The sequence below is a fragment of the Falco biarmicus genome, chromosome 4 (genome assembly GCF_023638135.1).
Source record: "Falco biarmicus isolate bFalBia1 chromosome 4, bFalBia1.pri, whole genome shotgun sequence".
Lineage (NCBI taxonomy): Eukaryota > Metazoa > Chordata > Aves > Falconiformes > Falconidae > Falco > Falco biarmicus.
Window position 1 is genome coordinate 56,320,596 of NC_079291.1, and position 23,618 is coordinate 56,344,213.

The 23,618-nt window shown below is 36.1% G+C and overlaps 1 protein-coding gene across 1 annotated transcript in view; it reads right to left on the reverse strand.

Annotated features, from left to right (window-relative positions):
- LOC130148978 (sodium channel protein type 5 subunit alpha-like) overlaps positions 1 to 23,300 on the reverse strand; it is a 53,943-nt gene extending 30,643 nt beyond the window's left edge. The window contains exons 1-11 of the mRNA XM_056338182.1: positions 23,134 to 23,300; positions 16,815 to 17,122; positions 15,279 to 15,397; positions 13,801 to 13,890; positions 12,601 to 12,729; positions 8,211 to 8,299; positions 5,905 to 6,111; positions 5,218 to 5,281; positions 4,451 to 4,595; positions 2,972 to 3,166; positions 1,254 to 1,445 (exon numbers count right to left, since the gene is read on the reverse strand). Of these exons, the coding sequence (XP_056194157.1) occupies positions 1,254 to 1,445; positions 2,972 to 3,166; positions 4,451 to 4,595; positions 5,218 to 5,281; positions 5,905 to 6,111; positions 8,211 to 8,299; positions 12,601 to 12,729; positions 13,801 to 13,890; positions 15,279 to 15,397; positions 16,815 to 17,084 (1,500 nt within the window). The 5' untranslated portion in view covers positions 17,085 to 17,122; positions 23,134 to 23,300. The remainder of the gene's footprint in view (positions 1 to 1,253; positions 1,446 to 2,971; positions 3,167 to 4,450; positions 4,596 to 5,217; positions 5,282 to 5,904; positions 6,112 to 8,210; positions 8,300 to 12,600; positions 12,730 to 13,800; positions 13,891 to 15,278; positions 15,398 to 16,814; positions 17,123 to 23,133) is intronic.
- Between the last annotated feature and the right edge of the window lie 318 nt (positions 23,301 to 23,618).

Sequence of the window (23,618 nt, forward strand, 5' to 3'; positions counted from 1 at the left end):
CATGGACTAAGCATTGAAAAGATAAAAAATCTGTACTCTACATGGATGATGTACCATTGGTAACATGATAGTAAGGACTGTCCATGAGATACACAGTATTTTGCCAGTGTCAAAGGTACAATGAAAAAAACCACAAGATTAAGGAAAGTAAGAATTAAAAATCTTAATAGCAGTTTCTTAATGGATTTAGAAAAGTGATGAGCAGAAAAGCCAGAAGTCACTGTTGTAATCAAGGTGTGAAATAGCACATGTGGGATTCAGCCTAATATTCAGACAGCCATATTTAATTTGTCTATGTGCACGTTATATATACAATTGTATAATACCATTAAAATTGATGCATATTTTTTTGATTAAGTTTGATTCACTTAAACATAAGTGTCGGAAGCCATTTGAGATGCTCTGTTGAGACATTTGGTATCTGAGACATCCACAGTCTCTGACTAAAAAGACATGACACGTCTGTACCCCTCTGTAGAGAGGTGGGGACCAAGTAAGACACTCCAGAAAAACTCTAATGTTTCTAGGTATGAATTTGTGACCCAAAACATTAAATCTCCATTCTATTCAGGGAATTTAGAACCTAAATCACATGTAGACACCTGCAAACATAAACCTGGAGCGCAATTCACGTGCCTAAATCTAGGAAATTAGTAACATTTGAGATACCATAATGTATTTGAGATATCCACACTATGCTGGAAGATGTGCCACAGACGTCAAAGATAACCAGGATATTCAACCTGTTGAAAAACATCTAAAATGGCACTAGATGATATGTTAGACAAGTGAATCACACCCTTAGCATCAGAAGTCTTCATACTGAAATAAATCCAACCCTAAATATTTAGGCCAGAGAATTAACTGTGTGTACAAAAAAAAAAGAGAAAGGTTAGGTCATTAGGGAAATTCTAAAGCTTACAGGATTTTGTATGTTTGTTTATGCAGCACAATAGAGACAGCAGCAGATCTTACCACAGCTGTAAATGCAGAGGTCTACAATGTGTCATAAGTATGCTACTGACAGCCACTTCGAACCTCCCTTTTAAATCCATACACCGCTGTCTCCCTCTGGTTCCAAAATCTAACTTTCAGATTGCTTTACAAAACAAGTTAATCTAATGCATGCAAGAAGGAGAAAAAAGGGGAAGGAAAAAAAATAATAAAAAATTGCAAATAAAGAAAGCTTTTCTGCTCATCAAATTGTCATATCACATACAAGTCTAATGAATATATCTATTTTCAATACTTACAAGTTTCTTGTGGCAATGACCAGGCTGTGAATGAAATATATGCTCCTCTTTGTCATGATCACCTAAAATTAAGCTTTGGCTTGAAACAGGTTTTTCTTTCTTCAGCCCTTTTTCTTCTGAATTTTTCAAGTCATCAACTGACATTTCAGATCTGACATGTAAGGCCTTATTACTTTGTCCTGCAGCCAACATCTGTAAAACAAACAGCAAAAGGTCTGTCTGTTAATACAAGGCAAATGCAAGTGCATGGACTAGGATCACATGCATTTTAATTATTATGTTATCTGAATCCTTTGTACTAACAATTCCTATCTTTCAAACATTAAACTACTATATAAAGACAGGAGTACAAAATGCTATTCACAATACTGAAAGATAAAGCAGGGTTACTTATCAGCTACTGCAATTAAAGTCTGTCCTTGCCACTTTAGATACTTTATTTTGTATCTGAATTACAGAATATTATGGTGTATCCTTTTACACTCATTTTCTTGCTTTGGAAAGGACTTTGAGCTCAAAGACAACAGAAGACTAAAGGCTCAAAATAAATCCTACAATGTTAAACCTTTCTTAACTACTAATCCTGTTTAAAGAAAAATAGAAGGAAGAAAAGCCTAGGAAGGCTTGGCAAGCTGAAATTTCAGACAGAGAAACGTTACAGGCCTGTTGACAGCTGTAGAGGAGGAAACTGATAAACTGGTGATGTCTTTCACCTTAATGATAAAACTGGATAGTTGCTGGAGAATATTTTTATGTTCTCTTACAAGTCTGACTTTTCTGATTGATAGCAGTAAATCAGAGGTATTTTTTATAAAAAGTTAGAAGATAACATGTTTTGCCAATAGTTTTCAATTTATCTTGCTGCTTCAGCTCAGAGCTCCACTTCTCAGAAATAAAATAAACACCAGGTGATCCCTGGTCCCATACGAGCCAAGGAATGAATCTGGGCAGTAATATGCAAAGAGGAAACGCTGTAGAAATCTGATGTGTGTCTATTAGCTCTCCAAACCAACAGCAAAGAAACTAACAGAGTCTCTGGATGCCTTTCCACATTAGTATGGAAGTGATGGAATTAGCCTGGCCAAAGACTATTTCTGCTCTTGGCAACTGGTGGAACTTCTGCAGGCAGTCACTCAAAAAGAGGCATGACAGCCCTTCAACAGCTGAGCACCGTGGCTCTCAGAAAGCTTGCATTTTTAATCAATCCTGAAATCTATCAGCATCACAACTTCCAGTCTCAGGGAACTGTAGAAAGGATAACTTTTCTTATGGATGCAGATCGATCCACTCATACTTCTTTCATCAGATTACACAGTAATAGCAAGAAGGAATATCCAGAAAAAGGAGATTTTGTACACAGCAATGGTGGTATTGCAAGAATGGGACAAACCACAGAGCACAGGCACCCACGTAATACCATAAAAAATGTATACTTGCCAGCAAGCTATTCCTATACAATTTCAGGTCTGCCAATCCTAAAACGTAATGATGTAACTTGGACTCCTGCTGTTTGTATCACTGAAATGTTTGTATGTTTAAATATATATACATACATACACATGTGCATTTATAAAGAGACAAGAGAGAAAGGGAAATTAAGTGTGGGGAAGTATTGTATGAAGCACATGTTTAATTAAAAACCTCATTTCCCTATATTCACAAACAGAAGAAAACAAAAGGAGCCACATATTACATACTATATAGAAAAATTTACAAACCTGTTCTTTCTCTAGAATTTGTTTGGCATCCTGAAGCAATTTTGCCTTTGCCTCTGTTTCAGCAAGAGTAGCTCTGTTTTGCTCTTCATATGCCATAGTTACTACAGCCAAGATCAGGTTGAAGAGATAAAAAGAGCATAAAAAGATGACCCCCAGAAAAAATAACATGTAGTTCTTTCCAGATGTACGGATAGTCTGTGAGGAAAAGGTTGTAATAAATTCTTAACAAACTAACATTTACAATAGAATCTCAAACTAACTTTAAACAATTTAGTTTCCTATACAATACAAAAGGTCAACATACTGCACTGTTTTCATTAAAGAACAGTAGGGTCTACCTCTGGTCTAAGTTACACAGAAGGTCTAGAAATACAACTAGGCAGGTGTTCCCCCAGACTTCCAGTAAAGAAATTTCAGCTCTTAAAAACTTCTCTGTGATCATACAATGTTTTATTTTTATGTAACAGACCATTAAATATTCATAATGATATCATGTACTGCAGAGAACAATTAACAAAATCCATTCTTAAAATTATCTTTCAGCAAATCAGGCAAATGCTCATCAGAGTTTAAGTTGGGAGAAGAAACTTCAGCTGTAAAGAAATATACTGGTGACTACAGAAGAAATTAATAAAACTCAAGTAATAAGGATGAAAGCTAGGTTCTCCTAAACCATCACAAAAGATGCTCTAATTAGAGAATCAGAGGCAATACTGAGACTGATTGCCTTTTTTTTTTTTTTTTTTTAATGGCAGCAGAGGAGATGGCTCAAAATTAAGCTGTCAGACATTAAAAACTAAAACCCACTTGACCTCCAAATGGCAAAAGATATATCCATTTAAAAAAAAAAAACAAAACTCAGTTAATAAAGGCTGCTGGAAAAAAAATTTAAAGTGGACCATATGAAAGTTATAGAACAAGGCAGAGAATAATTCTCTTCTAGCAAAGGCACTGCATAGATGTAAGGGATTCAGAGAATTCTCTACATGCAATTTTTCTATCATTTTTGTCAAAAAGGGGAATTTAGAAATTACATTCAGCTCTCTGAATCAAAACATAAAGGGTCCAAATATTTTAGTACCAGTTGTTCAAAAATTATCTGAAATAAAAGTGTGTATGTTGAGCCAAAAAGTTTGGTGAGGATTCAGGACATAAAAGGAAGAGAAACAGAGTATGTAACAAGTCCTGCAGCAGGGAGCTCACTATCTACTATACACCCCGATCCTTTGGTAGTTATGTATTAACATTTAACTATTAGTCACTGACCCAAGTGTGTTCTCCAACAAGACTATGAGCATTCACAGCAGGATTGCTCCCATCCAATGTCACTTGCTGAAGTTCTTACAACTTAGTCACTTGAAGCCACTTCCTTAATACTTATGTTGCTTTTAAAATAAATTTGGTGTCAGTGATGTTAAAACAGATGCAAGTTTTTCTAGTGGACATAAAGTCATTCTAGCAGGTAATAAAAGCACCTACTTGTCTGTAGAGACGCTCCCAGTAATCCTGTGTCATCAGACGGAATACAGAAAGGAAGGCCCAGCCAAAATGATCAAAACTTGTATAACCAAAGTCAGGATTCTTCCCAACATTCTGGCAGCTATAGTTTTCTGGGCACTCATTTCTAACCACAAAAGAAATGTTAAACAGTATTTACTTGCAGTATTAGATTGTACCTTAAAGCATCTGGTACACAACATCAAATACACAAATTTGTTCAGTTTATCTGAGAGTCCATTTTATTATTCCCCAATATAATTCTGCCAGAAGGGCTGACTTAGAACAGACATTTATCTAGCCAAATAAACTAGACAGAAACTCTAGTCCTGTCCAGTTTCTGAACAGACAGAAACTCTCCACTGATGTATGATAGGTGCAAAAAAATTACAGAGAGAGGGGAAAACCAAAAAATATATTTCCTTTTAAATAATTCATCAAGGTGAGGAGAGTTTATTAATATCTCAGAACTCTTTACTGTTCTTATTTGAAATTTTATTTGTTCCCCTCCTCCTTTATATCATTCTACATTACCATTATATTACCAGCAGTTAGTAACAAAGCACATGTATAATTGCTTGCATCCTAGTACTTTGTTCTTTGTCTAATGTGAAATATCTGGGTTTATATTTAATAACCTCCGTTCCACTCTCCTGAAAAATCATCACCATTCCTTTAGGCCAAAAATAAAGACACAGTACATCTGGAGGTAAAAATAAGGAAGTACCAAAGCTGTTTTGTTCACTTACTTAGGATGTGAACTGAACCCACAGAGCAGTATTTCAGAAGATTTATTCATTCTGTAGCAGATATCTAATAAAAAAAATAATTAAGGAATCATAAAATCAGAAGCTGTCAGTTCCTACAGTACTCTGACAGTAAACCATACATTACTGCACTTTAAAAAACACTCTGAATGGACCAAATCTCTGTGAAAGACTCCTTTCACAACAAAGGGCATATAGGGCTGTTTCTCAGCAGATCTGTCCCTATGGCAATTAAAAAAAAATAAATAATCATTAACTGCACAACTCACAATGTAAGATTGTATTTGATCTCCGGTAAAAATAAGAATCTCTGTGAGAAGCAGGCAAAGTCCCTGAATGATACAGATTTAGTGATGAAAAAAAAAATAATTCTCTGTTTAGTACCCCTAAAATTAGGATCCCCGTGCAATGTACATAGGTAAAGAAGAAAATGCTTATAAAAAACTCCATCTTTTCTATCCCACAGACTGCTAATCTTCCTCCAAATCTAAGATTTACTAATCTCACATTCAGTTGTCCCAGAGATTTCATATTACTACTTGTGTGAATGGAAGGATATACTGTCTTATGAGAAATACATAAAACTATATTTTAACATTTCTGTGAAAAAACAAGACACACATTGGAAGATACACAGATTATATAAAGGGAGAAAAGAATAAAATTTACCTTCATCATTTGGTACATATATCTTGGCATCCTTACATAATGTGTCATTGTATGTAGCATTAGTGAGGACACATTTGAATTGTAAGTTGCCCATAAAGAGCTGGAGGCCTATTAGAGCAAATACACTCAAGCAAAAAACAGTCAAGATCAACACATCAGTAAGTTTCTTAACAGATTCAATAAGTGAATTTACGATGACTTTCAGACCTAGAAAAATAAGATTCAATAATACACAAAATAAGAAGAGGAATACAGTAGCGTTCCCATATAGCAATATACAACAGTTTCAAGTATGTTAAAAACAATCAGTGTAAAGGGGTTTGTAACGTTTTGTAACTTTTTGTAACTTTAAAGTAATAAATGAGGTAAAAAAAAGCATAGGAATGAGTAAAGTATTTTTACTTAAATTTCCTAATCATAACTTATTTGGCTGTTACTTCCTCCTAACACTAATTTTTCTGACTTTTAAATTCTAAATTAAGACGGCATCTAAGCAACTTACAAACTTTAATGAATATGGACTGATTTCTGTGCTTGATTAACATTAAACAAGTACTTCACATTGTGCCAAATACACATTACAGTAAAGGATAGCTTCTACTGACCTCAGGGAATTTGTTCTTAGAAGATAATGCCTTAATATGTCACCAGTTTAAAAGCAAAAGAACGTCTGACACTGGGAAGGGAACAAATACATGTTGGGGACCGCCCAGCTGGAAGGCAGCCCGGCAGAAAAGGACCTAGGGGTCCTGATGGGCACCAAGTTGAACATGAGCCAGCAGTGTGCCCTTGCCACAAAGAATGGTGGCCTGGGGTGCATCAAGCAAAGCATCGAGGGACGTGACCATTCCCCTCTACTCAGTACTGGAGAAATCAACACTGGAGTACTGGGTCTAGTTCTGGGCTCCCCAGTACAAGACATGCACATACTGGAGAAAGTCCAGCAAAGGGCCATAAGGATGAGGAAGGGACTGGAGCACCTCTCCCATGAGGAAAGGCTGAGAGAACTGGAACTGTTCAGCCTGGAGAAGAGAAGGCCCAGGGGTATCTCATCAGTGATACAAGTCTCTGAAGGGAGGGTGCAAAGCAGATGGAGTCAGGCTGATCTCAGTGATGCCCAATGACAGGACCAGAGGCCATGGACACAAACTGAAACCCCGGTCATTCCCTCTGAACATCAGGAAACACTTTTCTACTGCGAGGGTAATTAACTGAGCACTGGTGCAGGTTGTCCAGGAGGTTGTGGAATCTCAGTTCTTGAAGATATTCCAAAGGTGTCTGGACATGGTCCTGGGCAACCAGCTCTCAGTGGCCCTGCCTGAGCTCAGGGGCTGGACCAGATGATCTCCAAAGGTCCCTTCTAATCTCAGCCATTCTATGAGTCCATGAAAATGGGTTATAAATAAACTGAAGACCAGTATTTTGGCAGAACAATTGAATTTGAAATATGACACAGGCAGAGAGTGATATCCAGGATTTTTCTAGAAGTCTTACATAAGAAAAATGTAAAATTACATTTAATCTCTGTTCTCCATGATGAATATGAAAACTCTTGATGGGTGGCTTTGACATTTAAAAAATAAACACTTCCTATGTTTAATTCTCATTATAATTCCATAGCAAAATCAAAAATATGTTTGTAATTACACAGAAATTATAAAGTTAATATGTATATTATGACAATGGGATGTATAGTCATTTATACTTTTGAAAATGGGTTTTTGCTGTTAGGCTCTAAAATCCATACTTTGGTATCCTAATTAGTGGCACAACTTACAAAAATATCAGACAGCATATGCAAAACACTATTGAAAGTATTATGCTCTATCTAGATAGTGGCTGTGATCAGTTCAAAACCAAAGGAAATTGAAATATTGTGAAGTTAGCATACTGGGAAATAAACCATGGAAGTTTAAGCTAATGAATTAGAACATGAACCAGAAATGTGGTATAGCCACATTATGTTAAGACAACATATTGAATAGGGCACCGCTCAGGAAATACAAAAGTAAAAAGATAAAGGCACTGAGCTAAGTAAAACTAAAAAACACATTAGTGATGTGAGAGAAAAAGCAGAAAATAAAAAAAAAAATGGCCTGTGTCAAAATCATTTTGGGCAAAGATTATAAAAATAATTTCTTAGGATGCTGCTGAGAGTTGCTACAGGCTGCAAAACAGTCACATCTTGGGGTCCAGTTAACAGTCACAAAAAGTGACCAGAAAACTGAAGACAAGCACAGGAGAGGAACTAGAAATAGCACACAGCTGGAGCAGAGAGGAAGTTAGTAAGACATGTTGCTCCTTACCTGGTATTACTGAAATAGCTTTCAAAGTCCTGAGTACTCTGAAAGATCGAAGACTTGAAACTTTACTTGGAGTAAACATAGTAGCATACCTATAAAAAAACCCACAAAACTATACCTATAAAAAAATAAAATGATTGACAAAGATCTAGCTTTTCAGAGCATATGCACATTAAGCACACAGTAATGAATAAGTTACAGAAAATAAATATGTCCCAAGGTAGATGTCTAAAGTTAGGAACCTAAGCCCATTTCTAGGTATTGATATAAAATATCGAGACTTTTGAACAGTGCCTCTGAAAAGAAACATAGCAAATTTTTACTTAGCGTGGATTTGGATGCTTAACTTTTGAAGTGTTTATCCATCAAAATGTCAAATAAATATAAACTCTTCAGTGTCATACTCACACCCTCCTATAATGAGGCTAATCTGACTTAAACACCACACGGAAGTATATGTTGCAGCTATCTCAAAACTACGCAATATATACTTTGGAAGGGAGTTGAGCAAAACTAAGTTTACAATACATTAATTCTGTACCACATGGCTGCCTTTCTAACTTTAACAGTCAGCTAAGAACTTGAGTATTGAAACTAGTTTCAATTTAATCATTTCAATAATCTAAAATTTTCAGAAAATTACTATTTTACAAGTTGCATTTACAAGTTCTACGCAGCACTTTAAAACGTTACTCTGTACTTTGTGAGATTTCTTTCAAGTCAGAAAGGACATCAATTGTGACTCATCTTATGACAAGTTCATAACTGGTAACACAATTCCCCGAAATAAAAAATCAGAGCCTGAGAAACATTGGTTTGAAAGGACCTCTGGAGGTGATCTAGGCAACCTCCCACTCAAAGCATTACTTTCATGGACAATAAATCAGAACACTGTGACTTTGTCTAGACTGTAAGATTAAATAATTCTCAAGTACCTTAAATAATAATTGCACTTGAGTTACATATTGAGTTAAATCCCAAATACTTTTATTTGTTGCAAGATAGGACCCAAAAAACTAGGAAATACTCTATTGCAAAGTGCTTCTATCTGCTTGAACACAAATTAATTAGGAGTATGGGTAGGAAAGTCGGGCCATAAAATGAAATTGTTCATAGAGCTGCTGGACTACTTGATAGCTTCTGATGATCAGCAATGCATAAGCTCCTCAGTGGTTTATAGATTACCAATACGAATACTCTGTTCATATGTGTATATACATGTGTGATGACGTGCGAATACATAGCCTACTATTCACAAATAAGGACAAACCAGCCGGGGGTATGGCAGTTGCTGGCAGCCTTTGCTGCAGAGCTCCTGAGATGGTGGAGTTTAAGACCTTGAGAGAAGTAAGCAAGATGAAGAGTAGAATAAAAATTCTGGACTTTAGGACAGCAGATTTCACTGTGTTCAGGGATCTCAAACTTCCCCAAAGGGAAAAGTGGCCCCCAGAACAGACGGCTGATCTTCAAGGGGATTTTCTCCAAAGCACGGGAACATTGCACCCCGCTCTGTAGAAAGTCAAGCAGATGCGGCAGAAAACCAGTTTGTCTGTACAGGGAGCTCCTGACTAACCTCATATTCAAAAAGGAAGAGTGCAGAAGGTTGAAGCAGGGAGAGCTCTGGGAAGGGACACTAAGACATTGCCAGGCATGCCGGGATGAAGCAAGGAAAGACAAAGTGCAGCTGAAGCTGAGCCTGGCAAGGGATGTGAAGGGCAACAAGAAGGGCTACTTTAAGTCCATCAGCAGTGAAAAGATGGCTGAGGAACCTGTAGGCCTGTTGTTCAAGGAGGCAGGGAACCTAGTGACAAAGGACATGCAAAACCTGAAATTACTCAACACTGCCTTGATTTGGTCTTTACCAGTGGGGTTTGCTCTCAGGCCTCCCAGGTCCCTGAGTCTTGTGTCTAAACCTGTGGAAGTGAGATACTGTCCATGCGTCTGTGTGCTGCGATCGAAGGGATACAGTCCAGCTGGCACCTGGTTACTAGTGGCATCTCTCATGGGTCAGTCCCGGGGCCAATATTGTTTAACAATTTCGTTAACATCCTGAAGAATGGACTAGAGTTTGCCTTCGGCAAGTTCCCAACTACAGAACTCCAGGGAGGCAGAGGGGGGAGCAGTCAGTGCAGGGTGGGAAAGATGCTCTGCAGGGTGAGCTTGACGGACTGGAGTTAGCGGCTGTATAAACCTCATGAAGGAGGTTTATAAACTGTATAAACAGTTAGCGGCTGTATAAACCTTATACAGCAAAATCAAAGGCAAATTCTTGCCCCTGAATCAGCATTACCACAAGCAGGAGCTGAGGGCAGACTGGAAGGAGGAGCTTTGCAGAAAAGGACCTGGGGTCAGGGCAGACAAATTGAAGATGAAGGAGCTGAGCACCCTTGTGACACAGCACACCTATCACACATTGAGCTAGGTTAGCACGAGTCTAGCTCCTGTGTTGAGGAGTCTAGCTCATACACTGAAGGAAGTGATCTCTGACACTGAATCTGGAGTATTGTGTCCAGCTTTGGGGTCTCTAAGGCAATAAAGACATTTTACATACTGCAGCAGGTCCAAGCCAGGGCTCTAAGGTGGGCAGTAAGACAATTAGATGGTTAAATTGTTAGGCTGGATTGGATTTGTTGAGTCTGAAGAAGAGCAGGCATCTTACTGCTTGCTGTCTTTAGCTGCCCAGTGTGGGGGCTTAGAGAAGGTGGAGCCAGGCTGTTCTTGGAAGCTCACCATGAAAGGATGAGAGGTAGTAGACATAAGCTGCTACACGAGACATTTCAATTAGAAATTTGGGAGGAAAAAACCCCACAACGTGGTTGGAATGGGTTGCTCAGAGAAACTGTTGAATCTCCATGCTTAGAAAAGCTCAGAATTTACCTGGATGAGGTCCTGAGCAACCTCATCTAAATTAGTCCTGCTTTTAGCATGGATGTGGACCACATGATCTCCAGAGGTCTCTTCCAATTTACATCACTCTACACTTCTAATAAATTAAAACATGACAACTGAACACTATTCAGAAATGCTAAATGACAGATTTGTTTTGAAAGAGACTGAGACTTATGGGCATAAGTGAATCTGTTCACTGCTTCAAGCAAGACTATTTTGCTTTCAAGATGAACATTCTGTATTTGAGATGCGCAGTCTAACTTGGTTTCTTCCTCATTTCTTGTCCGCCTAGCTACTTGGCTTTGATATGAATTTAGAACTGACCACAGCAGTGATCCATCTAATACTAATTAGATGGACTAACACAGTCTAATACTGTGTCTTCAAGAACGACCTAGAACAGAGGCTTACAGGAGAGTTTAGAATCAAGGCAGTGATGTTTTGCTGGATTAATTCTTCCAGGAAATTTATAGCTCAGGGACTTCTTGAACAAGAGTATCTTTGTTTTAAAAATAACCCTAAATGTGTTTTCATCCAGGTTTTTGTCCGGAAGCCTTCTGAATGCGACTAAGTTGTTTGCATCCACAGTCTCCTACAGGAATATGCCTACATATAGTGTGAAAAACTACTCCCTTCTTTTTTATTGCCATCTGAAAACTTCATTTGGTGCCTTCAGCTCTTGTTGTAGGATAAAAAAATAAATTATTTATTATCTTTTTGGCTCTGTGCCACTGAATTCAACCATGTTCCTGCTCTGTATTTTTTTCATGAGAGTTCTCCATTTATTTTCTTATTATGTGGAACACAAGTTATACATCTTTTCTGCACCTTTTTTAATTGTCATCTTTTGAGATGTCAGGAGTAAAACTGTGTGTAGTCCTGAAGAAAAATACAGGCCACACAGTGAAATAACGATGTGTTCTACTTTTTTATTTCTTACCCGTAATGTCCTCATTATCTATTTCCTTCTCTGACCATGATTGCACACTGGAGTGGTGTTTTCACAAGACTGTTTATTTTAACTCCAGCATCATCTTCCCAACAAAAGAAATCTATTTCAGAGCCCATAACTGTGTATGTAAAGTCAGGTCTGTTTTTCCTCAAGCATTACTTTACATTCTTGGGATTTCATCTGTTATTTATCACCATCTCATTCAACACTTTGTGACCCACTTTGGATCCTTCTCAAATGAGTTTCATCTGATCCAGAGTACAACTGAGACAATATAAAAAGGCATATTTAGTTTTGGCTGTACACACAATTGTCTCTTAACAAAATTTAAATTGAGAACAATCACATAGTTCTAAGATGACCTTTGCATTTAGGCCTTGCTTTAAGGTCTATGACTATTTTTCTCTTTGCACATATGCAAAGGTGACTCAACTACGGTAACTCTTAAGCAGGTAGGATGCCAGCCACTCTAAAGAACTTCAGCAATATCAAATAGCATTTTATCTGCATGTTTGTCTCCTGAATGTAAAACAACAAATGAGTTTTACTTACGTGACGATAATAGCAACAAGATCCAAGCAGTTCCATGGATCTCGAAGAAAGGTAAACTCATTCCAAACAAATCCTCTTGCTAATATTTTTATCAGTATTTCACCAGTATATATGGCAGTAAAAAGATGTCTGAGAAAGAAAGTGTGTATTAAAGTTATAGATATAAAAATATTAATTAGATTGAGACACGTTCAGGCATGCTTTTACCTTTTCTACGATTTAATCACTGGATGGAGATTAAAGTAGAAAATGTGAAGTAAAATAGGACAGGTTACATTACTTTCAAAACATCATGAGTATAAGATGCTTTCCTGAATTTTAGTAAGATTTCCATGTAATACTATAATCACAAATGTTCACATAAGCATACCATACTATTTCTGGATGAAGGATAGCTCACATTTTGCTATGAAAAAATTTTAGGACTGCGTTTATGCTTTAAAGCAGGCTGGAAAATTTCAAAACCTCAGTGTTTTGGCAGAACAATAACAACAAAGCCTTATTTTAGCCTGTAAATTTTGTACATCTTACACAATTATTCCGACAAATACCCTATAACTGAAAGAAATTCTACATAAAATTCAGCTATCATTATCACCATCTTAGCCCAAAATAAGAGTAATTAAAATCATAAAACCTTTGAGGCTCCAGGCACATTTTCCAGATTTAATTCTAGAACATGAACTGAAGTTACACTGGATACAGTGCACAATTATGACAGGTAACAAGACTTCATAAATAGATGGCTTCCTAATGCAAACAACTGAAATAGGGCTATCCCCAGAAAACAGTAACAAAGAACGGAAGGAGTATTTATCCCTTTAGACCTTTTGCATGAGCTGGCCATACTAGACATTCAGGTTATTGCCTTAGAATGAGAAATAAATATTTAAATTAGAGTCCTGCTGCACAGTCTCTCCAAAAGTCTTAATCCTTAAAAGGAAAAATGGGGCAGCCTTCTATGTTACACCAGTTGGCAAAATTAGCCAACGTAGAGAAAAGGGCAGATGGTGTTAGCTGCTAAGAAAAAGCACTGAAGCTCCACAGAAGAATGTGTAATACAGTAATTCTGAATCTTCACCAGAGGTCTGGCTAGGAATTTTCAAGCCCCAGAATTAGATCACACATTATTTAGATTTTTCAGCCCAGCGTGTTAGTAGCCTTAGACAAAGAGTGAACAATAGCAACTGAGATACTTACTCAGCCCAGCTGAGTTTTTCTGGAAGCTTATTTACAGCTATGGAAACACAATTAAGTATCACAGTACATGTAATAAAGCAAAAAAACCATGTGAATAATAAGTTAAGGAAAAAGTGCTGCATTATAAAACAAAGAACTCCAGAAATTTGCTGATTTACACACAAACCCCCCTAAAGATATTCAAATAATTACTTTGGGTTTGAATATGCTCAGAACTTCTCATGTGTTTTCCAAAGAAAGTGATGTCAGATCAAACTTCTGCTCAGTTAAGTGAACTTCATGATTTAAAAATAACAATGAATTATCTGCATTTGGAGATCATTTTCAAAGTCAGGACATTAGTGGGACATAATATATTTGACAGAAGAGATGAGGAACATAAAGGTAACTGAAAAAAATCTGAGTACTCTGCTGTCTACTATTATTTGAAACTTCAGAAACCTCAATTTCTTCCTAGCAAGAGCACAGAATAAAAAGAAATGGGCCACAACCCCATAATACCTAGAGTTTTTAAGCCTAGGAAAACCAGACGAAAAAGTTTAATTATCAATTACCAGCGTTCTTTGACACTGGGAGTCCATATATGTTCACAAGAGATACCTATGCTGTGCCATAACTTCAGAAAGCTTTCTCATTTTATGTGGCAGGTGATGAAAACATACATAAGAAAAAACATCCTTTCATGAAAGTTCACTTATCACCTAAAAAAAGTGGTGGCTTTTTCTTAAAACAAACACTGGCCTTAAATATAGGGTTTATATGAAACTGAGCCACAGCAAATCTAGCAATTTCTAATAGCATGAATATGCATTCAAGTCAGCCGTAAGTTCCCATAAAAGGACCTATTTCTAAAAATTAATAATTCCAGATGAAAACAGATGTTTGCCAGAAGGAGCAGAAACTACTCAGCATATGGTTTTGCACCTGCGATCCTCCACATTCTTACATTCTCCAAACCATGTTTGTATTTTTGAAAAAATATAAAAAATGAGTGCTTCTTAGAAGCTTCTATACTTGACTGTGAAATATATTTCTTAGGATAACACCAGACTCTTTCAGCAAAGCATTGCTGTAAATCACATCCTTCATATTTTAATAACTAGGGATTCACTGTTTTGATTGGGGTTTTTTGTTGGGTTGGTTTTGGTGTTTGGTTTTTTTTTTAATTTAAGCTTGTCATCACAGTAGAGATTTAGAAAAACTTCTGGAAAAGGGCTAAAATAACATACGGTAGCTACAAATGCTATTTCATAACAGTATCTGCAATTCTGACTTTAAATATAAGCTTTTTTTGACATTTTTACTTGTACCAACACCATGTAAATAACTGTTGTAAACCAAGATTCCATATAACTTTTTAAAAATCTGTCACAGCCACGTGAGCTTACATTTACGTTAATATGAACAGAAGAACAGAACAATAGAAAATCGTACAGTGTATTTTAAAACTGAAATAAGGGAAACCAACAAAAGGATATGAATGGGTCATAATTTTAATTGCTGCTTTTCTGAGTGGATTAAAAGGACCAACTATACACAAGGCAGGTGTCGCAGTGAACCGGAAAATAGTCCTCCTTTTATTTATCACCATAAAAGTCTATAAAAGAAAGATTCATGGTATATGAAATATTTCAATAGAACAAAATTTTCCCCCAAAATGTAATGTTTAGGTTTTCAAATCTGCATCTAGAACTATATCTAACTGCAATTATGAGTAAAGCTTTCCTGTATTCATACCTGGAGCTATGACTTGATAATCCTACATTTTCAAAGAAAGACAGCAGCTATACAAAAGTTCATTATTGTCTATGAGGAAGAAGTAGCAATGAGAATTAATTTGAAGAGCAGGTGATCATATTCACTTGGACAAAGTAATTAAAGGATATTATTCTAAGACTGCAACAATGGTGTTAATCATACTCAGAAGAACCTTACTCTTGGATAGTTTTATAGGCTACAAAAGATTATTTACAAAATACGTATTGTGTATGACTTCCAGAATCCAGTTCTGTCAAAACCAAAATTTTAATTTTGAAATATCTCTAAGTTACCAAGTAAAACTATAAATTCCCTCTAAGGCACCTTAAGGTCCATGCAGCTCAGTACTTTTACCACAAGAAGTGAAAATGAAATCTCTTATGCCAAAACCACAGCTCACCAACTTTTATGTAAATTTATTCAACTGATTCAACCTTAAGTTTCTCTTCATAAAGAATATCACTTTGATTACTTTGAGAAAAAAAATAATTCTGGAAGAACAAAGCTTTCTGCATGTTCCCTGATTAAATTATTATATACCAGTGACTTGCTTGTATACATAAAAGACAGCAACATAGGACTGGGTGGAACCTTCTGCTCCTCAGGTCAAGTCCACCTCAATAGTAGAGCAATCATACAATAGATATTTAATTTACAAGGGATTCCTAGAGCATCTACTTTACACACTCCTATAGGCAACAACACAAAACAGTTTGCAATAGCATTGATATGTGCAATATAAATATGGTACAATAAACAAAGCCGATGACACAGAAAATAACAGAAAATTAATTTACTATAATGAAAATATATGTTTTTGCTACACAGAGTACTGGAAATATCTCACATATGTCTCTCCTAAATTGTATAATATTTGTATTTTGCAAAAGCATCTGTAGTGAGTCAGCAATTCCAGCCTGATGTACAGTTTGACAGGCCCTGTCCATACAACAGTGAGTTCTGCCCCACTGACATCAGAGAAACATAGCATCAGTTATCCCAGAATATATTTCCTATCAAAGTGTATCTATGAGGTGTACCATGTTTTCATAATTAATTCTGATTGGTAACTGGAATTTGAAATACCTTTTCATTACATAATATGGAGCATATCTTAGCACTCCTGCCCCCAAAAATACTAGTCATGTTCAAAGATCTACAGAACAATCAACCAGCATCTCCTGAATAGAGGTTTTACTATCTCTTAAGAGGTCAGCAGACAAAATTAAAATAAAAATGCTTTTGAAAGTTTTAACCTTGTGATCACTGTAGTATGGATCAAAATCTTCCAGGGGTTCCCCAATGAGCTCCACAGGAAGATCCCCATACAGAGATGGCAGTTTTTTGTAGGTTTTCAGATCAAGCTGAGGAGTAAGTTTATCTTCAGCTCCTTGGTCCTTATTCTCCTGGTTATCTTTTGCTTGCTCCTTTTTCTTCTTAGCAATTCTTTCCTCGATTGCTGCCAATGACTCAGGGGTGAAGCGTCGAAAGCTGTTAGTTTCTGATGGCCAAACCATGGGATCCATTTTTCCTTCTGTATGTTTGTTTCCAGTGCTAGAAGTAACTTAAAAGAGAAAGCTAATGACAATTAGAAAATAACAGAAATAATACACAACTTAAACCTAATATCCATTAGACAGATTTTCTCCTTCTGTGAAACCCTGTATGAAAATAGAACAGAAGAGAACAGAACAGGACTATTTCAGTTGAAAGGGACCAACAATGATAATCTAGTCCAACTGAGGACTCATGAAGCTTTTTTCTAATTTTGTTGAGTAGCAAACTGAGAATGTGGCCACAACTAAGGCTTTACTATATGTGGTTTGATGAAAGAATATTTGCATTAACATTAAATAACAAACTGTATTATGAACTTTTATAAACCTAAGCCAAAACCAAGATGCAGTGTCTGGGAAGCATCTGAATTTCAAATGTAACTCCAGATTTCCTAAAGTTTTTATAAGACAACTGTTGAAATTAACTTAGACACAACTTATCACAAGGCTACATATATATGACGCATCACACTACAAAGCGTAGCATGTTGCTTGATACTATTTCACAAACTTTGCTGGCAATGAGTCCTGCATGCTTTCACACCTTGTTATTTAAGAACCATTTATTACACAGTTCTCAAAAAATTACAGTAACATCAGTGACGGAACTGGGATAGCTCTGCTATTAATTCTGCTTGCGAGCCACCCTCCTGTTCTATGTGCTTAGAAAAGCATTTCCTCAGAACAAATTTATTAGGAGACGATTTGACCACCCATCAACCCTCACAAAGCTCCATACCCACTGACTGTTATGCAGAATTTAAACAATCTAAAGATGCCATAAAGGACTAATCCAAACCAAATAATCAAGTAAACCTGGGATTGCCCTCCTCACACCTGCATGCCAATAGGAAGATGAGTCTCACCTAGAATTTTGCAGGTGCCTTAACACTTTGTGGCTCTGCACCAGTGTTTGTGATTTCTGGAGACCTTGTTGTTTACTAACTACTCTTTTCCACACATCACAGGAAGCATTTAATTACTATTAACTACTCGGATTTTGATCCAAGTCATTGACTTGTTTATTCATGCTGACAGGTATGGATCAATTCTGCCTCCCATACCATCCTGGAAAAAGGTAAATGTGATGAAGCAAAATCACCTTCTCACATATTCACAAATACTGCAGTTCTGGGTAGTAGCAGATTACCTTCAAGAATTTATTTTCAACTATTCTCCTCGAGCTGAAATCACTGACAAAGAAGAAGGGCGGCAAGAAGCACTGAAGACTTAAGGCAAATCCCCATGAGTATTCAGTTACTGATGACTTCTGGCCTGAATTCACTACGTTACTTGTAGTTAACAGTAGTTTATATGACTGCAGTTCTCATCCACAAAAGATGAAGAAAATTTTGACCCATTACAGGATGATTTGTCCTTTGTGACTCATGTCAAAACCAGTTGCTCCCATCTAATAAACACTTCTGGTCACCAACGAATCTTTAAAATACTCTGCATTTTTGATTGCCTGAGGTCCAGCTGTGCTACCTCAGCTTTGTGAGCTCACATGTGGACCATGCTAGAGAATCAATATTCTCATCTAATTACAGCTCTCTTCTTTACATGCGTAGATATATTTATTTAAAAAGAACATGCAACTGCCTGGAGCCAGAATGAGGGGGCAATGATATTGTTTCAGTTTAGGGGATTTAGGTTTTTTTTTTCTTCTTCTGGGACTTTACAAGCCAGTTCAGATCTGATCAGGAGCAGAACTCAAGAGATCAAAATTTACCATGATAACAAATCGGAAGTATATAATCAAAAAACTGTTACTTTGTAAAAGCACACAGACTCATTTCCAATTGAAAGCTCAAAAGATAAAATGAAAATCAACATGCTCTTTTTCCCCCCCACATTTTAATAATTCTAAGAAGATTCATTTTATCTTCAAAACACTTTTAAGGACAACAAAGAGACTGAGCTTTTAGGTAACTACACTGACTAATAAATGAAGCAAAGAACATGGTTTTAGTAAATACAAACGTTTTAGTGTCAAGGATTTGGAAGCTGAATTTTGAAGGCTGATCTGTCAAAAGTAGTGATGAAGAGCAAAAAAACCCTACAAATTCCCTTCAGCAGCAGTGACTAAAAGTCATAATTGGACAAACATTCATGGACAACATGAGAGGATTTCTTCAGAAGACCGGTACCACAATGTACTTGTGCTCACATGGAACAACAGACTTTTTGGCCTTTCATCAACCGCCATGTATTTACAAATGGTGACTGAAGTTAGAAAAAGGAAGCTAAGAAGATGTGAAAAAATCAGACTGAAATCCTTGTGATACAGATGACTATAAAATTTTGAAAACAGAGTGACTACTCCAAATTCCTGAAACTCAGTAAACAGCCTCCTCATCATATGCTGCTGAAGTAGCTGGATTTTTCAGTCAAGACATTGAGGTAAAGTATTACCCTTAGAAATAATTTCAGTCTTTGGATTGGATAGAAAGGTCTCCCTAGAAAATGATTCTGGGAGGGCAGCTACAGAACAAATCTCAGAGGTAAGCTAAAGTACTACTGAATGGGCTTTTTTCTAGAACCTGGGAGAACAAACTTGGGTGTGTATACAAGTTAGTGTGGGAAAATTGGAACAATATACTACCTAAATCACACTGCTGAAGGTAAATACAAAGGCAGAGTCCAGATCTGTTAATTTCCAGCACAGGATATGTAAGAAATTTCCATTTAAATTAAATTAAGCATTGCAAACCCTATGACAAGTTTTGGTATCTCTGGTCCTATAGTAGAGAACAGTCCATCAGTAACATACAAAAGTACTGGTGGGACCTTCAGTTACTAAAGGACCACTCTCTATAGGATCAGGGATAAAAAATATGTCCTCAAATTCATCTTTTTTTAAAAATGAAAGTTGAAATTTCTTATTTTTCTCATCTTGCGATGAACTGCATTCAGTATATATAGCTAGCCATGGGTTTAGGTTAGTCTAACTGGCTTAAGGCTGACTTGGCGTACTGTGAAAATGACACAGAATTTTTTTCTGTCAAAACCCAAGGAATTCCAGATATACTGATGAAACGCACTGAACAAATGATCTGCAAAGTATTAGAATAGGATGACAAGTCATTACATGAAATGGACACATGGGCACTACTAATAGTACAATTATCTAAAAAAATTTCTTAAGATGGAAGCTGTCCTTTAGGACAATTTTCCTAGAACAGCAAAGTACTGCCAAAAAATGAGTCTATTAACACAATGTTTCACTGACACAAGTTACAAAATGCTCACTGTGGTAACGACTAATCACTAGAGATAATAACTAACAGATTTAGAGTTTTAGAATGAAAACCAAATACAAATTCAAGGCCTATATGCAACTCTTTAATTTGGTTCCATTTATCTGAATTTCAGAACTCCTTTCAGCTCCCTAAAAGCATGTAGAGTTCTTTTTATTTGCAGCAAAGTAACAGCAATCAAACTATTGACCGTAAAATATTCAATGGTGCTTAAGAGAGGAATTTAAATTAATACGCTCAGGAAAAGACTATCAAAGTCAGCAAGAGGCATTTTTTGAAGGAAAAGTTTCCCAACTATAAGATAGGAAAACTAGTAGGAACGTATGTAGAAAAATGTCCTTATCTGTGCATCAATCTAGTTCTAGAATGTATTATAACCAGTTCTGAGTCTCAAATTATTTCTATCTGTTCCCTTGTCAATACCTACCCACTGAATATTTCCTGTGAGCACCTGGATCTGAAAAATTAAAGGATAAACTATCTGTTTAGTTTGGCTTTAGTATGTGTTTAGTAGATTCTTTCACATGGGAATAAAGAATAAAAACAAGTCCCTGTGGTAGGATTTTGTCTGAAAGCTGAAAATCAAATAACTATCTGCTTAACATAGGTCAAGAAGTATCTTAAAATTAATACATAAATAAATAAAAAGAATAAGACACGTAGCAATACATACCATGAGATTCACCACCACAGGACTGGAATTGTTAAAATCTATGCTCTAGTCAGAGTCCTGTTGCTTTTTCAGTACCGATCCACAGTATTTCCAAATAGCTTGTTTTGACCAATCTATGTATTTGCCAAAACTCATTTTAAGTGGGCATTTGCAAAATCAAATTTTAACAAATCTTATACAAAGTTCAGACAATGATAATAACAAAACAGCCAGAACCAGATATTTCCAAGTAGTTCGTAATGGAATACTTAACTACACTTAGCACATTCACTTGTGGTTCATGGAACAAGATGGCCTTTTCAGCTTTATCAACAAAATCAGTAGCCTTATTAGTACCTTAAAAATATACAAATATATATTAGCACATAGGCCAGACATACAGAAACACAAACATATTATGGATGGACACAGCCTGTAGATAAAGACATCTTCATTGAGGTCCTGCATGTGAACAAGACATCATAACTCCCATTACAGTCAACAGATATCTAGTGGTATGTATAGTCAATCAAGGCCGTAGAGATATTCAAATGACCAAAAGCAGACAGCTGTTTTAAAATCATCTAAAACTCCAGTAACAACATTAACTAAACCTCCACTGACTGTAATGGGAGTTTAAACACCTAGATCACAGACAAAGCACTGAATTTAGACACCTAAATATAGCTATCAGTCTTGCACTGAATCATTCCATCGCTGCCTTTACCATTTCCTTGCTGTTAAACAGAGACCTCTAATACTCTGGAGTCACCTTCCTATATGACCCACAAGAGCAGAACTGGATGTCAGGAAAACCAATAGTCTGCATGAGCTATTTCAGATTTCAAACTTTACATTCAGTCAGTTCACCATATACAACAGGAAACAGTGATCTGAAAATTTCAAATATTATAAGCATCTACAAGCTCATCATCACCATGGATGCACTAGACATGTATACTGTAATGAATGCCCATTATTAAAAATAATAACTTACATCCCACAAAAAAAAGTAATTAAAAAAGAAATCAAAACACTATTTACATGTAGCTCAGGTATTTTTCTACAAGATGAACTACTGTTCATCTGGAATAAGAAAAACTGAGAAAGCAGCTCACAGCAATTACCTTATGAAACAGGCTAGGAATTCTCTTTTTCCTATGTTGTACAATACCTTGCAAAAGGCTACTGCTATCGCCTGCTCAGTTTCAATAAAGAGAAAATACTTCCACTGTCTGATAACCATTTTCTTCTCTTTAACTACCAATAATTAGTAACAGATTTAACAGATTTTAGTACTTAGGTAAAATCAAGCATGGATATTGTATTGGACTACTGCTCTTTCTAAAGTACATGGACATTTCTTCAATCTAGCACTTTGTCCCCCACTCTCTGCTTCCCACTCACGCCCCTGCCCCAACAAAACCTTTTTTTGACAAGTACCTACCAGTGTGTGTGATGGCAGTGTTTTATTTTGTTTTGGTTTATTTAACAGATGTAATATACAAAGTTATTCACAATAACAATATAATATAATGAAATTTATTCACTGATTACCTACAAAATCAGAAATGTATGTAACAGGCTAGACAGTGCCTTACTTAAACACCCTGAAAAAACCCACTCACCAGCATTTTTGTGTGAAAAGCATTTAGATTTGTGCAGGTAAAGAAGTTCCACTTATGTCAAGACATAGTATAACTCCGATTAGATAGTACTAAAGCCAATTTGAGGACTACTGTGCATAAGCCAGTATAACAAAACAAGACAGAAAGTAGTCAGTAATTTATATGAGAACTGTATTAACGTTTATTAAAATGTTATACTGCCACATGTAAACTATAGGAAGAACTACATGTTTACAGCAATATAGTAGTTCTACGTTAAATACACATTTTCTTATGTACATGCTGCCTGTACCTAAAATAGTACCATATCTAAGACTTAAAAATGTGTGCACGTTTTTTTATATCTATATATACATGCATGCACTTGTATACATATATCCCTAAATATTTTGAACAAACATAGACAGATTTAAATTAAGAAAATTAGCAATTGAGATTTCTCATTGTATACAAATATTTAGGAAAACCAAAATACTTACAACATCCCCTTCAAAATAAAAAACCTTCACAGTGATTTCTTAAGTTTGTATTTTCAGAGACAGAAAGTCTTCATTTTGTCACTTTCACCATTCTGCTCAAAAGAACATCCCAGCTACCTCCCATGCAGAAAGTTTTCTTTTGTATTGGGATGTCTGGGGGAGGGCTGGAGGGAGGAGCATTGTTGCTCTTCTGCCAGCAAGAAATTAAATTTTCTGATCTCATTTGGAACACTGTAAAAAAGGAAAAAGTACATGGGTGATACTTTTGAAGAATAATCACCTAAATATTAATCAATTATTTTATTTCTGCTGCAATTATAATTACATTTATTAAAAGCAAAGAGGGTTTCTTTTCTTCAATCAGAAACATATATGTAAAAACATATGAAAGCAAAAGCTTTCACAAAAAAACTGTTTCACATTTCATTTTTGAGATTTTAAACAGATGAACTTTCTGTCATATATTAAATATTGGCACAACATCT